Here is a 24,584-nt window from a genome sequence, read left to right on the forward strand (position 1 = left end):
ACCTCCAAATGATTTAGGAAGTGTTAATATCCCAGCCGAGCACTAAAGAGATTTAAGAGTGTGGTTTTAAAGGTGACATTCAAATGCTATTTTAAGAGGAGTGATAAATGCTTGTGCCTTTCCTCTTGCCCTCTGCTTCATGCTGTAGAAGGTCCTCTTGACAGTGGCTAGGGGAAGGGTAATAAATGTGCTGATATTTTCTACCTAAAACTTGTCTGGGACAAATCACCTTCAGTCAAACAGTCTGGCCTGGCATTTTGCGTCCAAAGTGACTGAAAGCATCTCTCCTCCACAACGGAATGCAAGATTTAAAAGCATAAACTTGTAAATCTTCTTTACTTGGATTGCTGGTTAAGGGCAGTTGGTATCTGCAAGTAGAGTCACCACTGAATTACAACCAAGATGCAAAAATGGTTTTACTTGCTAAGCATATGGGCTCCCTTGACTATTGTCTTAAAGTTTATTTTGCATGTAAGACATAGTGTTTAAAATTCTAATTTTAAGAGAAGACAGCATTAGACTGCCTCAGTTAATAAAAAAACGGATCCAAACAAATCTTTGGAGTTCTTGTGTGAAGAGGATGGTGAACACATTTCAGAATAGGCCTGTCTTCCCTGTGGAAAACCTGAATGAGAATTTTTCTGAATCTGCTCTGTTACTCTGTTGTTGCTTTTTGCTTTTTATTTCCCAAGTCCAAAGTGTACCTTGTTAGCTTAGCCTTCTGTTAAGTCTTTTTGCCATCACTAATTCTCTTGAATAAGTATTCAAGTTCTGGAGACAACAAAACTTAAGTGTGGTCTTCCAAAGTGCTGTAGTTGCAGTAGTAGCATGGTTACCTGGAGATGAGTAATGAACTCCTGTTTGAGAAATCCACCCTATCATATGATGAAGCTTTTAAATTTGATTTTCTTACAAAAACTGAGCACATAGTTTTGCTGAAGTGGGAAGAAGCATTGTGTCTTTCAGTTTACAAATTCATTAAATTAAGATAAGCTGTGTGTTTAAAAAAAAGAAAAAAAATTCCCTTCCTAAAGGCTAAGTCTTGGAGTTTGGTCTGTATTTAGTGGGTCATCCCTGTACACATCTGAAAAATCTGTTGTGCCTATAGCTAACTTTAGTTCATCGTAGGACCTGGTGCTTCTGCTTGCTCATCTGATTACACAGCTCAAGGGAATAAGGTTAAGGGCATGCTGTTGGTAACTAGAACGTTTTCAGGGCTTTAGTTCAGCAGATGGGCTGCTCGGCTATATTCATACATCTGCCTACCTGCTGTGGCAGCTGCTGCTGCTGCGTGTTGTGTTCTTTTGTTCTGTTCCACCCAAGAAAGGAGCACTAGGAAGTGTAGTGAATGGATTAATTTAAGGTTGAGGCTAGTGTTTTGCTTGCTTCCTAACTCTCTATCATAATAAATCTTTGGATAAAGCTAATGAATCCTTCGTAATGTGAAATAGATTTTAAAGATGTATTTCAGGGGGCTGAAACTGCTAGCATTTAAAAAAACAGTCAAGAATGTTTTCATTATGTTGCCTGATGTTATTTATTTCAATATCTTCTTCTCTTTCTTCCCCCTTCCCCTGCTTTTTCTAGGAGCAGTAACCAGACTTTGCCTGACACTGCATGGTCCAAAAGAATTAAGGAAATATGGAATGACATGAAGGAGATTAGTTGAGGATTAAAGGCTTTGAGGACAAAACACCTCACTGAGGTGAAGCACAGACTAACATTCTGGTTGTAGCTCCAAGGAGCTGTGTGCTGAAAAAAGATGGCAGATCCAGGAATGATGAGTCTGTTTGGAGAAGATGGGAATATCTTCAGTGAAGGGTTGGAAGGTCTTGGAGAATGTGGATATCCTGAAAATACAGTGAATCCTATGGGTCAGCAAATGCCCATGGATCAAGGATTTCCCGCTTTACAGTCATCTCTTCATCATCCTCCTGCAAATCAAAACCAAGCCAAGTTGACCCATTTTGATCACTATAATCAATATGAACAGCAGAAAATGCACCTGATGGATCAGCCGAACAGGATGATAAGCAATGCCCCTGGGAATGGTATCGCGTCTCCTCATTCGCAGTATCACAACCCTCCAGTTCCTCAGGTTCCTCACAGCAGTGGTGCTGGTGGTCAGATGGGAGTCTATCCCGGCATGCAGAACGAAAGACATGGGCAACCCTTTGTAGACAGTGGCTCCATGTGGGGACCACGGGCAGTTCAAGTGCCAGACCAGATAAGAGCACCATACCAGCAGCAACAGCAGCAGCAGCAGCCGCAACCCACACAGCCGCCACAGGCACCCTCCGGACCCCCTGGGCAGGGCCATCCTCAGCACATGCAGCAGATGGGAAACTACATGGCTCGTGGTGATTTTTCAATGCAGCAGCATGGTCAGCCGCAGCAGCAGAGGATGAACCAGTTTTCTCAAGGCCAAGAAGGCCTCAATCAGGGAAACCCTTTCATTGCCACCTCAGGACCTGGCCACTTGTCTCATGTGCCCCAACAGAATCCCAGTATGGCACCTTCTTTGCGACACTCAGTCCAGCAATTTCACCACCATCCCCCTACTGCTCTCCATGGGGAATCAGTAGCCCACAGTCCCAGATTCTCCCCTAATCCTCCCCAGCAGGGTGCTGTTAGGCCGCAAACACTTAATTTTAGTTCTCGGAGCCAGACGGTACCCTCACCTACTATAAACAACTCAGGGCAGTATTCTCGATATCCTTACAGTAACCTTAATCAGGGATTAGTTAATAATACAGGGATGAATCAGAATTTAGGCCTTACAAATAACACTCCAATGAATCAATCTGTACCAAGATACCCAAATGCTGTCGGATTTCCATCAAACAGTGGTCAAGGACTAATGCACCAGCAGCCCATCCACCCTAGTGGCTCACTTAACCAAATGAACACGCAAACTATGCACCCTTCACAGCCTCAGGGAACTTATGCCTCTCCACCTCCCATGTCACCTATGAAAGCAATGAGTAATCCAGCAGGTACACCTCCTCCACAGGTTAGACCTGGTAGTGCTGGAATACCAATGGAAGTTGGCAGTTACCCAAATATACCCCATCCTCAGCCATCACACCAGCCCCCTGGTGCCATGGGAATTGGACAAAGGAATATGGGCCCCAGAAACATGCAACAGAATCGTCCGTTTATGGGTATGTCTTCAGCACCACGGGAGATGGGTGGGCACATGAGACCAAATGGTTGTCCAGGTGTTGGCCTTGCAGATCCACAAGCAATACAAGAGCGACTAATATCTGGCCAGCAGCTTCCTAGTCAACAGCAGTCTTTTCAACAGCAAATGCCAACCTGTCCTCCCATGCAGCCTCATCCAGGGATACATCATCAATCTTCACCACCCCCACATCCTCATCATCAGCCTTGGGCACAGCTTCACCAGTCACCACAAAACACACCACAAAAAGTGCCTGTCCTTCAGGTAAGCTACTTCCAATTAGTAGAAAATGTTTTAAATTACTGTAAATGCCTTTCAGGATACACATGAACTATGGTTTCCAAATGATTGCCCCTGTTCAACTCCCTTGTTTGTTACTGGTCACGTGGCTTTTTTGGTATACAGAGGCTGAAGGTAAAATGAGGTTCAGGTATCTTTCTAACATCCTTACTGTAATTTTTATATAATAACATTATGGATAGACCAAAAGGTGATACAACAACAGGACAGACTGAATACGTACTGTTTTTTTCACGTTGGTTCCTTTGGGGAAAAGGTGGAAAGCACGTGTGAGAATTGTCATTTAAACTATTAAATTTCTGTATTTGCAACTTGGAGAAAGAAGTGTGTGTTACAATGTGTTTGCTTTGGCCAAACCAAGGTGGTTTTTGTTTTGGTTTTTTTTTTAATCCTAAGGGAATGTTCTGTGGTTTTAAATTAAAGTTGAAATTGTTACATGTGGAAAAAAAAATCTGGCATGACTTTCTTCAGCTTAGCACTAAGTAATGAAACTGAGAAGTGATGGGGAAACAGTTTATGCAAGGAGAAGACAACAACGTGAATCAGTCTGAAATTAAATCTTCCAAGGCTCAAATGAAGTGCTAAATAGAATACAAGTTTTATTTTACTGAGGTTCTGATCTGCCAGGTTTTGATGGCCATGTATTGCTTCCATGTCATTTTTCAATTAAAAGCTAAAAATGGTAAAACATCTTGATCCTCTGTAGCTTAACAGGTTTGGCTACATGCTAGTATGTTAAGCTTCAGCTGCAAAAGTGCTCTTCAAAATCTTCACATTTGCTGTTGTTTGCCTTTGACTTGGTCAGTCTGAATTCAAGAGGTTTTGGTACCAGTTGAGAATTAGTGGTCAAGGTATCAAAAGTTTACTGATTTTATTTTTTTTTCCAATCAGTCAGTAATTAATGCCAAGTAGCTCTGCCCATAAATACTTGGAGACAATTGTTGGAATGCAGTAGTAATGACGCGATGCTACAATACGCTTAATAAATCATAAAAACAGCTGTCCTAGGCAGTGTCCCGGGCCTGCGCGCAAAGCAGCTGCTCAGCCGTCCCCTCCGCTGCTGCCTGCCGGCTGCTCCTGTTTGCTGCTCCTCACAGCGTGAGCCGGCTCTGGGAATCAGATGTATGCGCTGCGGAGAGGCAGCTGACAAGGAGTGGTAGATGGAGCAGCTCAGCAGCTGGGACAGGCTTCCACATTCCCCGCGGATGAGAGGAGGAGGTGGGGAAACCCTGCGGGGGAGATCAGGGACTAAGCTGGGCAAGGGGAAAAGTGCACTGTCTTTCTCTAAGGGAGGAGGAAGCTCTCTTGATGAGGCAAAGGACTTCTTCAACACTATCTTTCTCTTCCCTACCTACCTCGAATTTGGCTTGAAATTTTAGATGCCTGTGTTGGCCCTTCCTTTCTCTGCATCTCCATGCATAGACTTTGTCTGGAGAAGTTAAATTACAGTTTTTGCGTGCACGTGGAGTTGTGTGTTCCTGTCTGAGGGAGCAGCTCTTGCCAGTGCCTCCTGTTAACAACTGTGTGGGTAAGCAGGATGTAAAGGAGAGAACTCAAGACTACAGGAAAAAATGAAGAGAATGAGAAGGTATTTGGGAAGAGGGTAATGACAGCACAGAGGAATCAGTACAGAAATGGTTGGAATGAGAAAAAGTACAAGACACATTTTTTACTCTGAAGAGGAGAGCTGGAGCATCTAGCAGAAAAAAACTTGAAAGAAAATTGTAGAAATGGTAACATAAAACTTTTAAGACAGTAAGGCAACAAAAACCAAGGTCACTTGGATCTTTCATAACTGGTGATGGTGGGGATGTGGGATGAAATACTTGAGGTGGACTGTAACTTAAAGCAGTGGTGTTCTTCACCAACATTAATTCCTCATTTTCATCTGACCATCCAGTAAGCCTATTTCTGGCATTAAAAGGTGGTTTAGAAGAAGGAAGTTTACTCGTAAAATGCACAAGCTTGTTAAACATTCTTGGGACATTTGTTTCCCTTTAATCAGTGAAGAGGTTAAACACAGACAGTTCAACCCTTAAATGAGCTATTCAACCTATTACAGAGTGCTGAACTGCAAATGAATAGCTTGAAGAAAGGTAAGTGCTGAAACTAAATAATTAGAGGAAAACCACATGATAACTCCAGTTATTTGATTAAAATCAGTAATTCAGACAGCTGTAGCAAGCCAAGTAACTTCTCTGTTAGTTTATTTCTATTAAGTTTTTATCTGGTAAAAGTTACTGTTCACGTACCTTTCCATTAAGTAATTAGTTTGAGCCCTGACTGTATAATGAAACTCTTAACAGGCAGGTTTTTCTCCCTTGAAAACTGTTTGGATGAAATGAGTATTGTTCAAATCAACGAAAACTTAACCCCTCCCCACCCCTTGGGGATAAAATGCAGATGTGCGAAACCCCTGCTCTTAAGCCTGAATACAGAGTTGGTAGCTCTCTTGTGTCATGGTTTTCCTTTCATGTCAGTAGGCAGAAAACTGTTCACTGAAGAGCAGTTATTTAAATGCCTGGTTTGTTTTTATTTGTATAAATTGAATCAACAAAATTAATATAGTCAGTGAAAATGGAAATCACTATGAATTTTAAAATCAACAGAAGCCATCTTAGTAATTATTTTTCAGTGACTTGAAGCTAGCCTTATCATGGGAAGGCTGTAATACTTGTGGTTAACCAAATTACTGTTTTGTTTTTGATATGTTGGAAGGAAAGTGAAGTTCTTCTGCTTTTAAGTTGAAAGAAATTGCTGTGTTGATTCCAAAGCTTGTTATTTCTTTTTCTTCTTTTTTTTTTTGTATGTGGAAAACTGCAAATTATTTTGGCTGTGAGATGAATCTGGTGATTGACAATTCATCTGGTTTTGATTAATAGCTGAAAACTAGACATGGTTATTAGGACTGTGTTAGCAGTGAGTTGCTGGCTTCAGTGGAGTTTGATAGATCCATAAAAACCACGAGAAGTGTTGGGATGTTCAGTTAGTATGCTTGCTTTGTCAGGCCTTTCTTTGAAATACTTTTCACCAAAGCTTTTTGGAAGAGCCTGGTGGCCATGGGGTGGGGAGGCTGGTTTTGCTGTGGCAGAGCAATCCACCAAGTGGAAAAGCAGAGAGCAGGAGTAGCTTGCCTTTTTTCACAGTGGAGGCATCTGTTTTAGGCGTGAGAGCTTGTGTTCTCCAAAATACTGATAAATGATCTGGAGAAGAGTGAAAAGCCAAATGGCAAAATTTGCTGCTGCTGTTGATATAACCAAAGCAGAGTACCAAATGCAGATGTGGTGAAGAACATAATAAGAATGAAATAAAATAATTAGAAATATAATAGGAGAGCCAATTGCTTGGCCATTAAGTTGTGTGAGTCAAGACATGGCCAGGGGAGGTTTAGATTGGATATTAGGAAAATTTTCATCACAGAAAGGGTTATCAAGCATTGAAACAGGCTGCCCTGGGAAGGTATAAAGTTGCCATCTCTGAAGGTATTTGAAAGATGTACAGATGTGGTGCCTAGTGACATGTGGACATGCTTAGGGACATGCTTTAGTGGTGGACCTGATGGTGCTGGGTTTATAGTTGGACTTGATGATCTTAAAGGTCATTTCCAACCTAAAAGATTTTATGCTTCTGTGGTGCTTGGGCAGTGAATTGTCAGGCAAAAACATCTTAGGAGCAGGTGTTGGTGTTAGATGGCTGTCTGAAAATGTGCTATAACAGTTAAAGAAATAAATCAGTAGGAATTTAAATGAAAGTAGTAGAGAACAAAACAAAGATTATTACCTGTATATATGGCATGTTGGTGAGACAAGTGCTGTGAAGTTCTGTGTCCCTTCCTCAGGCCTCAGAAAATACATCAGCACTTGAAAATCATGGTGTGGGGTGGGGGGAGCAGGGGTATTTTAGTGGGGGAAGGAAGGAGAGAGACAGTGAAAACCTCTAAAATTTTAAGTGATACAGGTGCATGAAGAGGATAAATGTGAAGTAAGGGTTATTTGTCACCTGTTTTTTTCTCCTTGAATTCTTTTTAGATGTTCAGCAAGTTGTCAAGTGGTAAGTTCAGAACTGCATATTAAGATGCTGATCTCTGAGATGTTGCACATAAAAATGCATCATCATTTGATAAATAGAAAGGCACCACCTTTGGCTCAGCAGGTCTATGCCATACATAAGTGACTGAGAATTTGTTACTGGGCTGCATCTCCTGTGTGCATGTCTGGTTCTTGTCCTCTTCCACACACTTTATCATAGGTGATATCAGGTTAGACAGGCCTTTGGAGGCCTAATGCTATGCAGTTGTTCTTACATATCATTATTTTCAGAGCATTTTATTAGTGATAGAGGAAGTGTAGGAGGGTTTTTTTTTCCAAGAATAGGCTGTCCTGGGTGTGTTGTTACATACAACTTATTTACCCACAGCTACTGTGTGGGCTGAAGTTTCGAGTCGTGTTCATTAATCATGTTCCACAAATGCAATCCACGTTATTTATAGTCAAACACAGGAGTATTTAAAGGACAAACAAGAATGGTATAGACTCCATGCCCGACTAAATGGAAGAGCTCTACAATGGGCACCAACAGTGTTGAAGGATTCTGGGTTGCAGTGTCCAGGTTCTGCTGGAGAAGGAGCTAATTTTGTGTGTGTTACCGGTTCACTGCCAGGTTTATTCTGCTGGCCTTATTATCTGTGGGCATGTGACTTTGCTTTAAATCATAACTCATAGCTGTGTTTGGTATGAACACATTCTTTTGAAATTTCCTGCCCTCCCTTGCAGGGGAGGAGGCAGGGAAAGTCCTGCTGAGTCACCAGCTGGGTCACCCCTTTCACAGGCCCTTCCTGCAATTTCAAACTCAGTGTTGCTGCCTCAGTTTAATTTATACTTGGATATACCTGAATGGAAAGGGATAGTAATGAAAACTATAATCAGCTGTATTTGTTTGATGCAATATTCTAACCTGGCAGAAAGTAAAGCTTAAATCAGTTTCTGCTGGCACACTAAAATGAAGTTGATTATCTCCTGGATGGATGTTTTAATGCCTAAGAGTAGTAAGAAGAGACTGACTCCACTGTTTTCATATGAATTATCTTTCAGTGTTTCCTGTAAGTTTACATAGTAGAAAATGATGCCACTTTGAATAGTTAGGATTATGCCCATAAATAATATTCATAAGCAATTTCCCACATATCCAGAGAGAGCTGCTGGCTTTTTAATCTCTCAAGTTTTTAACTTTTTGACCATTTTCCTGTGGATTAGTAGAACAAGTCCAATATATTTAAAAAACAAAACCCGAGAAACACTATTGGGTACTTTTTGTTTTGATGCAGAGGCTATTTCACATGACTGCTAGCTGGTTTTTGGGGTACTCTGTATGCTGCATGTTCAGCAAAGTCTCATGGCTGCCTGCCCCTAGAAATTCTAGTTTCGTTTTTCAAGTATGCACAGATCAACAAACCAGTGTATGTTGGCAAGATTTTTGAAGCTGCCAGACTAAATGGAATTAAGAATTCACTTTAAACTGAACTTTAATTAACTACAATTGTATATTATTTTATGCAGAGATAAGCATGAGTGTTCGTATTTATATAATATATATGGAGAAAATGTAGGCAAAATAAGAAGTTGTGAATAGTAATGAGAGAGAAGAAGGGAAAAAAATCCATTGTATTCATATTAAATGTTGATAGCAGTATTTTTTTCTTAAAACTTTACAGGTTTCTGCTGTGTTTTGTGGAGGCTCTAAAGAATTCCTGTATTTGAGCAATGTAATTAACCATAATTTTCCAACTAAAAGAAAAAAGTCCATAAAATCTACCTTTAGTCAGCAGTGTTGAAGTTATTTCATCCCTGTGGAGTAGAATTTTCTGTTACACTGATAAGTTGATCCATCTGTGAGCGAGTTCCCATGCAGATCTCTCAAAGGATATAATAATTATTATGAAATAGTGTGTCCAACAAAAGTCTATATTCTAAAACTCCTCAGTTACATTCCAGTCTAACAGTTAATATTAACATATCCAAAACTTATTTCTTCCCCATCCTTGAAAAGGCTATGTGTACTTTTGTAAAAAAAGTACTTGCAGTGATTTTTCAGTGAATAAGCCTTTGCGCCAAAGATATGTAGTTTTGAGGTGGTTTTGCTGTGAACGTTTTGGTCTTTTTTACTGTTGAGGAGGCACAAGCTACTTCAAGAATACTTTTTTCCCTCAGGTGCCATGATTTGACTCTGATGAAAATAATTTGTGCCATTAAATTATCTGCTCTGAAGTTTTGGGTAAAGCCAGCTTGTAACATTAGCATGAAAACATAAGTCTGCATCAGCATAGTGATTTGTAGGTTTAAGAGTTACCCAGCTTGTTCTTCAGCATGAGTATTTTGAAAGTTTCTATGAGATGTTGGTGACCTGAATGTTTTGTTTCCTAAAATCATTAGCATTTTCTGAGGAGTCACCCAACTAGAAAAAAATTTAAATTTATACTGCTTACTTAGTACTTTGGTATTGTGTTCTTATCTGCTGCTGATGGTCACTTCCAGTGGGACTTAACAGCTATCTTACTTTTCCCATGGTTGAAGATGTCCTACTTTATATTTATTTGAACAAATTTAAATCTGTTGTTTCAGAGACACATTTTTTCATGATTGAAAGTTGATAGTATAATAAAAATGCTCATGTCTTTATTATCATTGACTTACAGACACAAGGATGGAAAATCAGGCCAGATGAAAGGAAAATCTTGATTTTTAATTTTTTTTTTTATTTTTAAAATTTCATTAAATACAGTGGCAATCTTAACAAGGAACAAGTTGCAGGTGAAGAAATAATGCCCTACCTTTTTACTACTGATCCTGGGATTCTGTCCTGCTCTTTCTCATGGAATTTGAGGCATCCATTTATTTTAAGCTATCCTGCCCTTGCTTGTATCTTGGACGCAAGTGTCACAAACTTGCATAAGTGTTCTCTCTTTTTTTTCCTCTGTGAAGTAAACTGACACTGTGTAGTGTCAATTCTCACTATGATGGGATACCATCACTTTGAAGTGTAATTTTTAACTTTTGTCCATAGAAGTTGTTTTCTCCCTCAGTTCAGTAAGCCAGTGCTTTTCACTTTTGAATTTTCAGATTTCAGTTCTTTTAATTGTATGATGATACATGTATTTTTCTGGTGGCAATATAGTCTGGATTTGGGGGAAAAAACCCCAAAACATTGGTTGGTTTTTTTTTTTTTTTCTTTAGAGATGCTATCTGTAAATATTTATAGACTTCCAAGAGAGTTGTAAAGTTTGGTATCTAAAGAGCAAAGTTTGATACCATTGAGTGCTTAGAGCATTTATTTGTACATCTATTCTTTTTACATATTCGCAAGTTTGCCAGTGTGGTTTAAAGATGTTGAAACTGCTTCTGGGGAGCTGGTAGGAGCAGAGTAAGAAGCAGTGATCAGAGAAGGGGCAGGGAAAGGCTGAGCTGATCTGACAGAGCAGTGCTGAACAGTAGGAACAGAGAGGAAATGGCCAAGGTCTGTGTTAAAATGGGGACAGAGAAGTTTAGGGAGTCACTCCACCTCTCTGCTTGAGTCACCTGCCTCTTGAGCCCTTGCCAGAGACAGCCATTTGGTACAGTAGTGCCTGTTACTGCTCTTCACACTGCTTCAGGGGGTACCTTTGTGCCACCCTGCTGTGGGCAAATAGCCCACTGACAGCTTCCCAGCACAGCTGTGTGAACTCAGTAACTCCCAATATCTAATCAGCTTTAAATAAAAAAAAAAAAAAAAAAATTCCATGTAGATGAAGGTGACTGTGGTCTGGGATACAGAAACTTTGCTGCTTCCTTGCATCAACCTGCCTGATCATTTGGTGAATAGGCTTATCTGGCCAGGTCATGTTCCTGGCAGCTCTCCATTGTGTAACCACAAGATCACCCAAGTTGGTGGTGTAGGAGTGGAAATGCTTGCTGAGGCAGAATGGGGACTGCCTCTTCTTCTGGCAGCAAGCTTTTGGGCTCTTTAATACTCTTACACAGCTTGTGTTTTTGTAGCACATGCCCTCAGTAACCAGCCCTTGAGTTTTTCCTCAAATTTTGATAAATTAAAACTTCTGTAAGTAGTCGTAGAAAACTTTGTCCTTATTGAATTAGTGGCAAACAAGCTGCATTCCAGCTTCTCCAAAAATGTCTTTTACTCCACACAAATATTAATGACTGATTTGATTTCAGGAGTCTTTTCTTTTTGGGAAAAGTAGGGCTGTTTTCCAACTAAAGTATTTGCAGCTATTTTGTTATTGAAGAGGTGAAAGAACATCCCCTTTCTACCAAAGAACTTGGCACAATTTCATTAGGTGTGTCATATTGAAGATGCTTCCAGTGTCAGTTAATGAATTGTCTTCTTTGAGTACTAAATGGGATTTTTTTGTTTTTCCTCAGCATAGAGAATTGTTTATAAGCACAGCAAGTTAGAAATAAAACTCAGCTTAATTTTTTTAGTTATCTTTATGAGGAAACAGAACTGAGAGACAGGATGACTAAGTGATCTGAGTGTGGGTTTGCTCTTTCCAGAGTTTATAAATCATTCTTTTTGATTTTACTGAACTTTATACATTACCTATTTAGTTGGAATTTTCTGTGTTCCTTGCAAGGTTGGTGTAGTGTAGAGGCAACAGTAGTGTTGCCTCTGTTTATGAAAAGGAGCATAGAGATGATGGCCATACATTTTGTTATTTATTCAAAACCAAAATTCATAAACCCCCCTAATTTAAGTTCTTACTTGGGTATCTGTTACTCTAAAATGTGCTACCTCCTTACTCTTTGTCACTCCTTCCAGTATTGCACTTATTGCTTAAGAGTGCAGCTCAAGAAGACTGAGAAGACCAGTCTTAACAGTTCAAAGCAGGACATCCCACTTCTTCTGTAGGAATTTGGTACTTGTAGAGGTTAACGTGATAGTACTGCAGTTATACAGAGATATAGAAGAAAAAAAAGTGGATCTCTGATTTTTCACTGTTGGACTGGGAGGAATCTTTGTTCCTTTGCTTTTCTTGTTCCTCAGGATTGGGATGCAACTCTTTTCTGTACTCCTCCTCTGTGGTTTTACTGTGTTAGCCAAGCTTAGGAGACAGCAGCTCTTGTGTTATGCTGGGCATGCACAAATATGAAGAACTTCTGGGAATGGGTTCATATTGCTGTGGAAATTAAATGCTAAAAAATCACAGGGTGATAGAATGACTTGGATTGGAAGGGACCTTAAAGAGGATGTAGCTCCAACCACCCCACCACAGGCAGGGGTGTTGTAGTGGGTTGACCCTGGGTGGATGCCACCCACTAGATCAGGTTCCTCAGGTCCCCATCCAACCTGGCATTAAACGTTTCTATGGGTGGGGAACTCGCAAGTTCTCTCTGCAACCTGTTCAGTGCCTCTCTAATGTCTTGAGGAAATAATTTCTTCTTAACATCTAATCTAAATCCTCTCTTTTAGTTAAAACAATTCCCCCTTTCCCTGTCCCTAGCTTCCTGTGTAAAAAGTTCCTCTTCTTTTTTTTAAATGCCCCCTTTAAGTACTGAAAGCCCACAATCTTAACTTTCTAACGTCATGATTTCTGAATCTTGGCAGGTTTCTATGGTGTATTATTAACCTTTTAATTTTGGAAAATTGCAAATATTTGTCTTCATGAATGCAACACTTTTTTTTCAGTATGCAAACCTAAATTTACCACTGATATATTGCTAGAATGTTGTAGGGAGCTCCAAACATTTATTTAGGCTTCAACTTCCACTTTTAAAATATTAATATTAAAATATTAATTTGTTTGTATTTTTCTTAAATGTAAACTCTTATTATTGTAGTCATAGAGGAAATCTTCATGTTATACAAGAGTTCCCAAAAGGAACATATACCCACTTACAGTAGACTTTTCTTATAACAGACTGAATAATTTATTTGGTTAAATAAAAAAGAAATTAGTCCATGTTAATTGTGCTAGTTAAATTGTATTCTGTTACATATCTGTAACTCCCACAAATAAAATAATATTACCACAGTGACTGAGAAATTAATAGTTCCATAGATTTTTGGATGTCATTTTCCTGGTAGAGAAGAGAGGACTCATTACAAGCTTCATAACAAACTTTCTAAAGTCTAGTAGTCAATATGAATGCTTGTTTTTTCCACTCTTCTTTTACATCTCCTTTCTCTCCAGATGGCCCTCTATCCACTTGCATTCTGGTACTTCATATCTTTTTTGGCCCTGCAAGACTCTGATAAGTGTGATAATACTGCAATTTTCCTTACATGTGAGCACTGGATGATACGAAGGCCTTAATTTTATTTTTGGAAGAAATCCTTCTGTACCAGCCAATTGTTGCTAGATATAGTGGGAGGCTTATAAGATACAGTTCATGTTTGAATTTAAAGTGACACCTTACCCTAAAAATTTGACATCACAGTTTACTTGTACAAATGTGTATGAAATACACAGTCATTAAAACTGGTCTAAAACTTTGGGCATTATGGTTGTTATTTGTATCTGTTTGTTAATGGGATCTTGCAGATGTCTCTTGGGGCAAGCATTGTCAGAGATGAGCATAGGGACAATACTGGAATACTGCAATACTGGAAGACTGCTTGGCTGTGTTTCTCTCTGTGTTTCTCTGTTTCCTTTGAAATACTTGAGGAAAACTTGTTGGAAACCAAATAATGTTGGACCTAGGGTATTAGACTGGGTTTGGGGGATTTTTTGCTGATTGACACAGATTGGTTTGGTTGTTTGGTGTCAGTATTGCCAGTGTTCCTGTGGGGTGTGCTTGAGGTGCTCTGCAGCAGTGGTCAGTTTCTGAAGTTCCCTGCTGCTCTGTTCAGCAGCACCCAAAAATGTAACTCAGAAACTGTTATGATGTCAGGGGTAAGTTAAAAGTGTTGCTTGAGCTCTCTAGCTCTAATATAACATTACAATATAACATTACAATATAACATTACAATATAACATTACAATATAACATTACAATATAACCCCAAATCTAGACCTGGTATTGCTGTAGGCATGTCTGGTTTAAGATCTATCTATAGGATTTTTTTCATTTTACTGTAGGTTGTGGACAGAATGTCTGGAGCAAGGATACTAAAGATATTTGCACTAAGTATGAGGTGTTTCATAGAACAATGTTAATGAAACTAGTTGGAGAATCTAAATTAAGAGTTACCTCAGTTGGTGCTGCTAAATGAGGTAGGTGTTTGTCCACAGAAAATGAAGTGTGGGAGTTTGGGGGGGGCGGGGGGTTGTTTTTGTTTTGTTTTGTTTTCCATCCTCCCCTCCAGTTCTAATGACACATTCTGATTTAATTATTGGTTTATTTCAGTTACTAGAGGAGCTGGGGAAAGGCCTACCTGTGACATGCCATGGCTAATATATTCAAAGGCTATTTTCATTTGTTGCTGTGACTATGGAGTCTGATAAGTATCTTGGGCTCTTTGACAGAAATGGACCTTAGCAGCAAATATAACATCAGAAGATTTTTAGAAAGTCTGTGATTTCAAAACCACTTTGTCATATTGAAGTTAATAAAATAATGCAATGAAAAGGCCATATGGAGAAGTGGTCTTCCCACCCCAAAAGAAAAATAGAATTGATTACTGATGATTAGTTTTGTTTTTGTATTGCTTGTGTATCTGTTAAGATTTCTTTAAGTTGGTGTTTCCAAATCCTGGTCTGTCCCACCTCTGAAGTCCCTTGCAGACTACTTTTATGCAGCCTGGGAAAATTGATTAAGGAGAGCAGGTTTATATGATAAGAAAATATATGAATGTGGGAAGTTTATTAGGAAAGTCACATGTCCACTACTAGAAGCTTGCAGATCTTGCCAACAGAAAAAAAAAAAAGGGGGAAAGAGGGAAATTTGACAGAACAGAATTCTGTGGTGTAACATAAATCTCACTTCTGATGGGATCTGCTCCGGCTGGTGTCTCAAATGACAGTAGTTGCATCTCAGTGTAAATCAAAATGCAGAGACAGCCTGTCCCAGAAAAGTGTATTATGACCAGTCCTGCTCAATGTCTCCATCGATGGCTTTGACAGGGAGGTCAAGTGCACCCTCAGCAAGTTTGTAGATGACACCAGGCTGGGTGTTGAGGTTGATGTACCAGAGGTCTGGATGCCATCCAGAGAGAGCTGGACAAGCCGGAGGAGTGGGTCTGTGTGAACCTCACGAGGTTCAGCAAGTCCAAGTGCAATCAGGGTATCAATTACAGACTGGGGGTTGAAGGGATTGAGAGCAGCCATGCCGAGAAGGACTTTGGAAGGTGCTGGTGGATGAAAGACTGCTTGTGATCTGCCAAAATATGCTGGCAGCACAGAAAGCCAATTGTGTCCTTGGCTGCACCAAAAGCAGTGTGGCCAGCAGGTTAAGGGAGGGTGATTCTGTCATTCTGCTCTGCTCTTGTGAGACTCCACCTGGAGTGCAGCATTCAGCTCTGGGACCCTCAGCACAGGGGAGACATAGATCTCAGAGAGAATTCACAGAAGAACATGAAGATCATCAGAAGTCTGGAATTCCTCTCCTATGAAGAAAGGCTGAGAGAGTTGGGGTTGTTCAGCCTGGAGAAGAGAAGGCTCTGGAGAGATGTTATTGCAGCCTTTCAGTACCTACAGAGGGGCTTATAAGAAAGATGGATACAGACTTTTAGCAGGTCTTGTTGTGATATGACATGGGGTAATGATTTTCAACTGAAAGAGGACTGATCTAGATTAGATAAAAGAAAGACTTTTTTTATGGTAAGGGTGAAGCAATGTAACAGGTTTCCCAGAGAGGTGGTAGATGCCCTATCCCTGGAAGTGTTTAATGTCAGGTTGGATGAGCAACCCGACTGAATCGAAGATGTCCCTGCTTATTGCAGGGGGATTGGACTAGATTGTCATTAAAGTTGTTTCTGACCCAAGCCATTCTATTATCTCTCCAGGAGGGAGCTTTCTGTTGGCTCTTGATGATGTATCCACACCTCACCTGAAAGTTGTGGATTGTATAGTGCCACCTTTTTTGGAAAGGCCATGGAAAGACTTTTATTTGTTATGCATTATATTTGCCTTTGGCTTTGAAGGGAACTGGACACAGCTGAGCCTTTTCTGGGGGGCTGTAAAATTTGTAGTTGGAAGTGTCAGCATGAAACCACAGTTACCTGAGTTTGATAGGTCAGTATTAGTAAGCCACTTAGAAAAAGATGGCTTTAGCCAGTGATATGTACCTCCCATATCTGTTAACTTCTTCCACCAGATAACCTTTGTGTAACTTGAATCAGTGGGAATTTGTTGGTGGGTCACACAAACATGATCACTGTTTCCATTTCAAAGGGTGGAACTATGCAGATGGTAACACGCCTGGGGTTATGGAGGTGACCACAAACCTCCGCTGCCTTCCACCCCCACCATCCTGGGCTCCTCCACATCTGCCTGGTGCTCTGAGGGGTGCCTGCTTTAGAAGCCCTACCTTGAGTTAGCTCTGCTTGTTTGTCAGGTCCTGCGCACTTTCTTGAATGTCAGCTTGACTTCTCCTATGGATTTACATGTCCTCAAAAAAGCAAAAAAGCCTTTGGGTGTTGTCTTCTGTGTTACTTTGTTTTCTAATAGTTCTAGGATATAAACTCTGCAGCTTCAGCATGTAACTTCCTTCATTTAAAGAGTTTTTACTGACTATAATTACTTGGATAATTAAAAATTCTCATGCAGAACTGTAGGGACTAGTACATGGAAAGCACACCAGTAGTGCATGTGAAAATGCCTACCTTACTTCAATGCTAGAAAACCAACAGTTTATTTCTTGCAAGTTATAAACACAGAATTACTTAAATCTTGATCAGTGTATTTTCCTTTTATCTCAGAAATATGTTCTGTGAGTTGTAGCTGCTGAAGAGGTAGATGCTTGTATTCATAAGTGAAGCAAAAAAAAAATATTGTTGGGGAGAAAATAGATATCCAAGAAAACTTGGGTAAGATTTACTAGTAGGTGTAAAAGATAAAAACTCTTGCTTCTTTCTGTCTCTTCTGAGTGTGTCTGCATCAGTTTGTATCAAACTTAGCCTAAAACAAAAGAGTTCTATAAACCACTCAATTACCCCAATGGGTGGGGATAGAAGAAAGGGTTTTAGGTTATTGATTAACTGGTCTAGAGAGCCCTCAAAGCAGGCTATGGACTTCTGGGCTAGGAGCTATGGGGTAATTTCTATTCCTCTTTTTCTCAGGAAAGATTCCTCTTTTTCTGAGGGAAGAATTTGTTCTACCTTCATTTATCCTTATTGACTGATCTCTTATATTAGGAATGTGTGTAGGAAGAGCAAGTTTTCCAACACAGAATTAAAAAGAGGTGAAATTCTCTCAGCAGTCTTTTTGGTTGCAAAATTCTTGGCAGGTTAAGACACAGGCCCAGCTACTGGATGCTGGTTTCTTCCTGCACTAACCCACTCTTTACAAGTATATTGCTAATATTTAAATGATGTAACTGTGTAAATGAACAAATGATGGAGGATCAGTAATTTAATAAATTGGCTATTTCTGCTTTTCTAAAGTCTCTATTGTCTAGAGTATTTGAAAATAAAAATTATTTCTGCAATGTTTGGGGAAAATTGTCCAAACCAGGGAATAGAAAAGTTATTCCAAAAGAACACTGGCACTGTGGCATCTTTATTTAATAAGCAGCCCTTTCTATTTTAAACAGCATTGTTGCATTTTGTATGACAGTCATGATGCAAAGACAATTACTTGACAAAGAAAAAATTTTATAAAAACAGACATTTGAAATCACAGAGGTTTTCTTTGGGGCATCTGAGTAATCACATTTATAGCAGTGATGGCTTAAGGATGTGTGTGAAGGCTTATAAAACAGGTCATACTACAGAGTTTTTTTCTATTTTGGCTAGTGTAGGTATAAAAGCTTCTTGGGTAGCCAACCTATTTTTTCAGGTTTGAAGATAAAATTTGTGACCAGGGGCTTGTTTTATGAGCCCTATTTATTTTCTATGCTTAATAGATACTTACTTCCCCAAGAAAATTGAACATAAATGTTTTTTCTAAGCATATTTAACTCTTCTTTTTTAACTAGTATGTTTGATGTTTGTTGTATTCCAAATGGGATTTGTTAAAATGCATTTATTTTTAATGTAAACAAGATTTTGCTGTTGATTTTTACTGTTCCCAGTCATTAGAGGGAAAGTACTTGTTAAGATTGTCTGGGCCATTGAGTTGAGCTTCCAGCTGCCATCTTATGAACTGCTTTTCTAAACCTCATCAAGGTTAAAGAACACTAGGCTTTTGCTTCCAGTATTCCTGTTTTTTGGAAATTCTTACCCAAATCACATCAGTTTTAATGCTGGAACAGACTGTCCTAAATTTATTAGATACTGGTTTCATACTGAATTTGCTCTAGTGTCAATTTTACCCATCTTAATTATTTTCATTTCTTGTATTAGGATCTCTCAGTGTTTTGATAAATAGCAATCTATCTAAAGTAAGTTAAATTCCCTTTGGACTTCTCCTTCAAGATAATCTGTACTCGTGCCTGAGGTGTAATTGTTGTTGATGTGGATGATCAGAATTTTGTCCAGTGTTGTACTCTGGCACAAATACTTCCCTAGGTTTACTGGAAGCAACCTTGAGAGGCACTTGAACATTTTAATTTTCTTTTCCTCATTGCACATCACACCAGTTGTTTACAGACATCCTGTGGTTTAAGTACAAACTATTTTGGTCTTTAGCTACACAGTCTTACCTTGTTTTATGTAAGTATCCATAAATTTTTAAAAATCAGGGGTAATAAAACAGCACAAAAATTACAAATATGGAAATATTTCAAGTTTGGAAATGCATATGAAATATTGATTAAATTTGAGAGGGCTCTACACTGATGGATTTAATTTCTGTGTTAATGTTTTGAAGTGAGGTGTCCACAATTCTGAGGATCTCACTTAGAACCAGGATGGTGCGTAAGCACAAGCCGCTCTACTGCTAGGAGAGACATTCAGCTATGTAATGCTTAAAGGACACCTTCCTTGGTAATAACATTTAAAAATACTAATTCCTCTTACTCATCTGTAATCCTCTTCCCACAGCTTGAGTTCAGGACTATAATGGAACCTATTATGGGGAAAAGGTCTATGACTCAGCCATTGAGCCATGCAAACTCTTGGCTTCTTTAATTGGCACCATTAAATCTTTAGTAGGTTTTCTCTCGTAATATATAGGTGTCATTGTTATAAAATGCATCACTGCTGAAGATATATTATACCTTTTGCTCTCTGATTTCTGTGACTTGATCAACCATAGGTGTTTAAAGGATGGCTAATCAGACTTTTTTAGAATTACTGCTTAATTATTTAGAAGTGTATTGAAAACAAAATGTAAGAAAGCCATTGCACAAATCATTGCTTTCCAGGTTATTTTCCTTATCTATTTAGACAGAGGAGAGGGAAAAGGAAAAACCTGTATTTGCAATATGTTTTATCTTCAAAGAAGTTGTTTAACTTGATGACTGGGTAGCTTCTACATGACAGGATGGGAGAAGTTAATTCTTGAGCATATAACCAGGGAAGAGCTGGCTTGATGTAGTTGATGTCTTGTGATGTTTTGGGTTTTCATCCCTGTTGCAGGCTGGTTTTGGGGTTGGTTTGGGCAGGTTTTTGATTGCACTGATTTTTAGTAAGATACTGGAAAGTGAGCTGTAGTTTGGGGAGGGACTCAGACATCGTTAGAAACAATTTAAACATGAAAGTTAGATGTTTGAATACATATGTATATATTATTAAATGCATATATATGAAGAACAATAGCAGCTTTTAACTCTTCTTTTTGTTGTTTTCCCACACACTTAATACGGGACCCTTAGAGCTTTTCAATATTTATGTTGCTGTAAGCCTGGGTGGCTCCGAAAGAGGGGTGTGATGTGGGCATTGGAAAACTGTAATTGTTTGTTACCAACTGTCTTGTATCTCCAGTTCGCAAGGTTTGGTTGTAACATTTAGATGTACGTTTTGAAAGTAAGTATCAAGAAAGAACTAAGGAAGGGACAAAAAGCGTTAAAACTATGTTACTTAGTGCTCAAAATGTAAGTGATCGTGTTTATGGAATGATGGCAAGCTGCAGAGCAGTAGTTAAAAGAGATCTGAAGTAGGACTGATACATGTTCCTCGTGCCTATAAAATAGGATGTAATCTGTGTATGCAACCATGTTTTCTCTGTCCTCTTTACCTGCAGAAGACCTTCTGTGATAGAAGTAGCTGTTTAATTACTTTAGTTTTATTATTTGAGATATGTTCTGATAATTTGTAGACTGTATATTACCCAGTAAATCCGATAATGAATATCACTGAATCCCTTGAACCAGGTGGACTCTTCCTACAAACAGTGCCTCTCTTCATATCTTTGTAAAAATAGCTAAATGAGCTTTTTAAATAGCAATTTTAATCATAATTAAAAAAAAATAAAAATTCACAAACCACTGATTTATTCATCATCTAAAGTCTCCTATAGTGTGTATTCTCCATTTTACATATGAGTAAACCAGGACAGAGGGATAGGGAGTTGCCTGAGGCAAGAGTGATAGTAGTGGGATTTGGGGCTTCTTTGTGGGCGTTATGCTGGGCTGTATTGCCCTGAAGCTGAAGCCAGTAGTTATCCAAGTAGGTGCTTTCTTGTAGTCATCGTTTAGCAGTTTTCAATAAGAAAGTCCATGGCAAGTCCTTTGCTGGAAACCCCTCTTAATAAGAAATGGGTATGTAATTTAAAATAAATGGAAAAAATAACCCTAATAAAACCCAACAAAACAAAAGCTCATTGGGGAGTGGTGGGGTGAAAGTATCACAATGAGTTGAGGTTGGTAGGAAAAAGTAACTTATCTTTCCTGATGTTCACTGCTTTCATCCCTTCTCATAGTCTTTCCCCTTTCTGTACTTAAATTTTAAAGGTAATGAGAGCCTTTTCTTTGGAATGGAGTCATAGTCATTTAGATCTGATGTAATCTGGAAGTCCCTTCCAGCCTGTGAACTGCAAGAGGCATCAGTTGTAGAGTAACTAAGGAAGAGTCATGATGTAGGTTAAAGATATTATTGTAGAAAGTCAAGCAATAGGGCATAAAATTAGTTTAGTAACAACAGTTATTCTTTATTTTCTAGTATTTGAAATACTTAAATAATTTAGACTGTAATTTAAAAAAAATAAAAATATGTTTATAAAATATGGTGTGTTTTCTTATGGTTACAATGAACTTTAAGTAATCTTTTCTAGACAACATTGCATATTTGCTGTTTCACCTGCAGGCTGGCTCATTGGTCAGTGCCTGAAGAAAGGTTTTGAATTTCTGCCAGACAAGAAGAGTTTAATACTGGATAAAAATGGGTTAGAAAAGTAATTCCAACTTATTTGAGACATCTAATAGAAGTAAAAGTGATGGTGGCAGTGGGATTTTGGAGTTTATTTTTCTCTCATGATGTGGTATTTCTTTGTGATTAAGGAAATGGTATTTAGAATGCCAGATCATAGAGTTATAGTTTTAAATTATGAATCTTCTAGTACTAAGTGTGGTCACCTTTACTATGAGATTGAAACAGCAGCAATTAAACACTTTAAGATTTGGAGTAGACGTAAACAGTAGAGAGAGCTTGATTGAGATACTGTGGATGTAATCTTACGGTATCAGAAAACATTTAGCAAATATGGTCTTTTTGGAGAAAATTTTGAGATGAGGCTCTTTTAATCAGAATAAGTTAGCAAATGTAAAGATTAGAATCATTAAATAATAAAAAAATGGTTCAAAGTGGTTTAACTTGTGGTGTCTTAGTATTATACAGTGTTATAAATCCATATGATCAGAGAATTCTGTGAGGGGTTTTTTTTAAATATGTAGCAGAAAAGACTTGAGTACAAGTTGTAGTTTAGAAAAAGAAGGACACCAGCGCAAATAGTGAATGAAAGGATTTCATTTTTTGCCTGTGGATACTGTACAACTTCACCTTGCAGAGGGGGAAGATGGCAAGGGAAAAAAGAGTATTGTATTTATTTGCCTAGTGGGGTCTCTTCCAGTCATCCAGATAAAATATTGTTAAAGTGAACGTTTGCCAGCTCCAAACTGAAACCAAAGTGTATTATCTGTGCTGGTAGTGTTTCTTCTAATGCTCTCAGCTAATTTTTCTGAATCTAGTACACTCTTAACTGCAAGATATCTTGGTGAAATTACAGAAATACCTTGTTGCAAAATATAGAAAAATTCAGAGTGCTCTGTGATTTAATAAAAATACTTACGGATGGTACTGTGGAATTATCTTGGGACTTCAGTGGGTCCTCCTTTCTATGGACAGGAGTAAAAACTCGGGGTTTCTAGTCCTTTTCACATCTGTTGAAATCTTTAACATCTAGGGCCGTTGCCCTTTCCTTGAGCTATTAGACCATGCTATACATATTTTTACCTTTGGGGAAAACTTGTTTGTTTTTTGACGAGGGCTGGCAGATAGGGGAAGTGATAAAGTTCTTAGTAAAGGCTCTCTATGAATTGCATCCTCTTTTCACCAGCCTTGTCATCTGATGCATGTTTGTCATTAAATTGTGATTGGTATATTTTCTATATGTCCAGGCTTCTTAAACATGGATGTTTAACAAGAAGCTGATGGTAGGGAGCTTTTAAAACAAAAATTCTGGGCTTTTGTTTTCCTAAGTTTATAAGGAAGGGATTAGGAAAGTGACAGAGAAGTTATATCTATTCCTACTGTATTGGAACAAACATCATACACTAATAAATGTAATGTCCTAGAAATACATTTGAAAGCATTTTACTGGTGGTTGCTGTATCTTACTGTTTTATGAATGCTTGATGTTGTGCTCTTCAGTTGCTGAAAAGCAACTTGCTCATGTCTATGAGCGAAGGCTTCTTGAGCAGCTGTGGTCCCCAGGCTGTCTCTACGAGATGGCTTTCTCAGAGGTGGGCTAGTCACGTTGAAGACCCTTGCATTGTAGTGCCTTCAGAAGAGGGGTTAGAGATTGCCCTGGGGCAGATAAGAGTGGTGAAACAGAGTGTGAAATACATCAGGAAGGCTGAAAGGACTGGCTCTGGGTGGTGTCTTTCTAAAGCTTCCAATACTGGAAGACAAGCCCAGAAGAAAGGCCACTAAGGTGTGCATACACAAGCAGGGCACCCAAAAGGTTGAGTTTGAGGACTTTCTGGTACAGGTATGTTGTAAAAAAATGCAAGGCATGTAGTGGTGCCAAGTAATTACATTGGGGCAATATGCAGTTGTAGTCCCATGGTTCCCATCTGCTTCTAGTGGATTTCCTTACAGTCTGTTGCAGTTTGGTCCTTTTGCAGTCTGTAACTTCCTCGTGGAGGGAAGCATAGGGATTGGCACTCACTAATCCTCTTCTCCCTGGTGGCCAATGGGAGGACCTGAGGTAATGGTATGAAGCTGTGTTTCAGGGGAGGTTTGGTGTGGATATTAGGACAAAGGTTTTTCTCCAGAAGCGGTTGGGCACTGGAACAGGCTCTCAGGAGAAATGGTCATAGCCCCAAGCTTGACAGAGAAGCATTTAGATGTTTTCAGGGACATGATGTGACTCTTGAGGTGTCCTGCGCAAGGTCAGGGGTTTGACTTTGATGATCCTTGTGTGTCTCTTCCAACCCAGGATATGCTATGATTCTGTGATTCATTGTTAAAAAGCATTTGTATTGTCCTTACAAGTAACGGAATGGAGCTCACAAGATGTTCATCAGACAGGTGGACATTCCTATCATTTGTATTTACTTGATCCTTAAGTGCTGCAGAGCAGGCAGAAGAGAAATGTTTCTTGGCCTGCAAGTCTTCAGCTTATTCTAATGAAAAAACTCACCCCAAACATACTGTCCTCTCTAAAATTTTCTCCCTTCCTTAAACTAAAGTAAACTTTTTTATTATAAATTACAAGAAGACAAAGTGTACCTTTTCTGAATTTAGATAAAGAATACTTTATAAGAGGTTTGGCAAATAAAAAAAAAATAGTGCTTCTGACTTAACACATACACCTTGTATTTTTAGTTTTTTAATAGTATGTATTTATCAAGTAAACATACAATATAGTATTTTATTACCCATTGTCTTATATTTTTTACATTTATAACCT

The 24,584-nt window shown here is 38.9% G+C and overlaps 1 protein-coding gene across 10 annotated transcripts in view; it reads left to right on the forward strand.

The window, feature by feature from the left end:
- The window catches only part of CHD7 (chromodomain helicase DNA binding protein 7), a 133,804-nt gene that overhangs the window by 40,276 nt on the left and 68,944 nt on the right, over nucleotides 1-24,584 (forward strand). For all 10 annotated transcript variants that reach the window (XM_058830303.1, XM_058830307.1, XM_058830302.1 and 7 more), the window contains one exon: nucleotides 1,588-3,448. In XM_058830303.1, coding sequence (XP_058686286.1) covers nucleotides 1,763-3,448 — 1,686 coding nt within the window. In that variant the 5' untranslated portion in view covers nucleotides 1,588-1,762. The remainder of the gene's footprint in view (nucleotides 1-1,587; nucleotides 3,449-24,584) is intronic.

Source organism: Poecile atricapillus, chromosome 2 (assembly GCF_030490865.1).
Source record: "Poecile atricapillus isolate bPoeAtr1 chromosome 2, bPoeAtr1.hap1, whole genome shotgun sequence".
NCBI lineage: Eukaryota > Metazoa > Chordata > Aves > Passeriformes > Paridae > Poecile > Poecile atricapillus.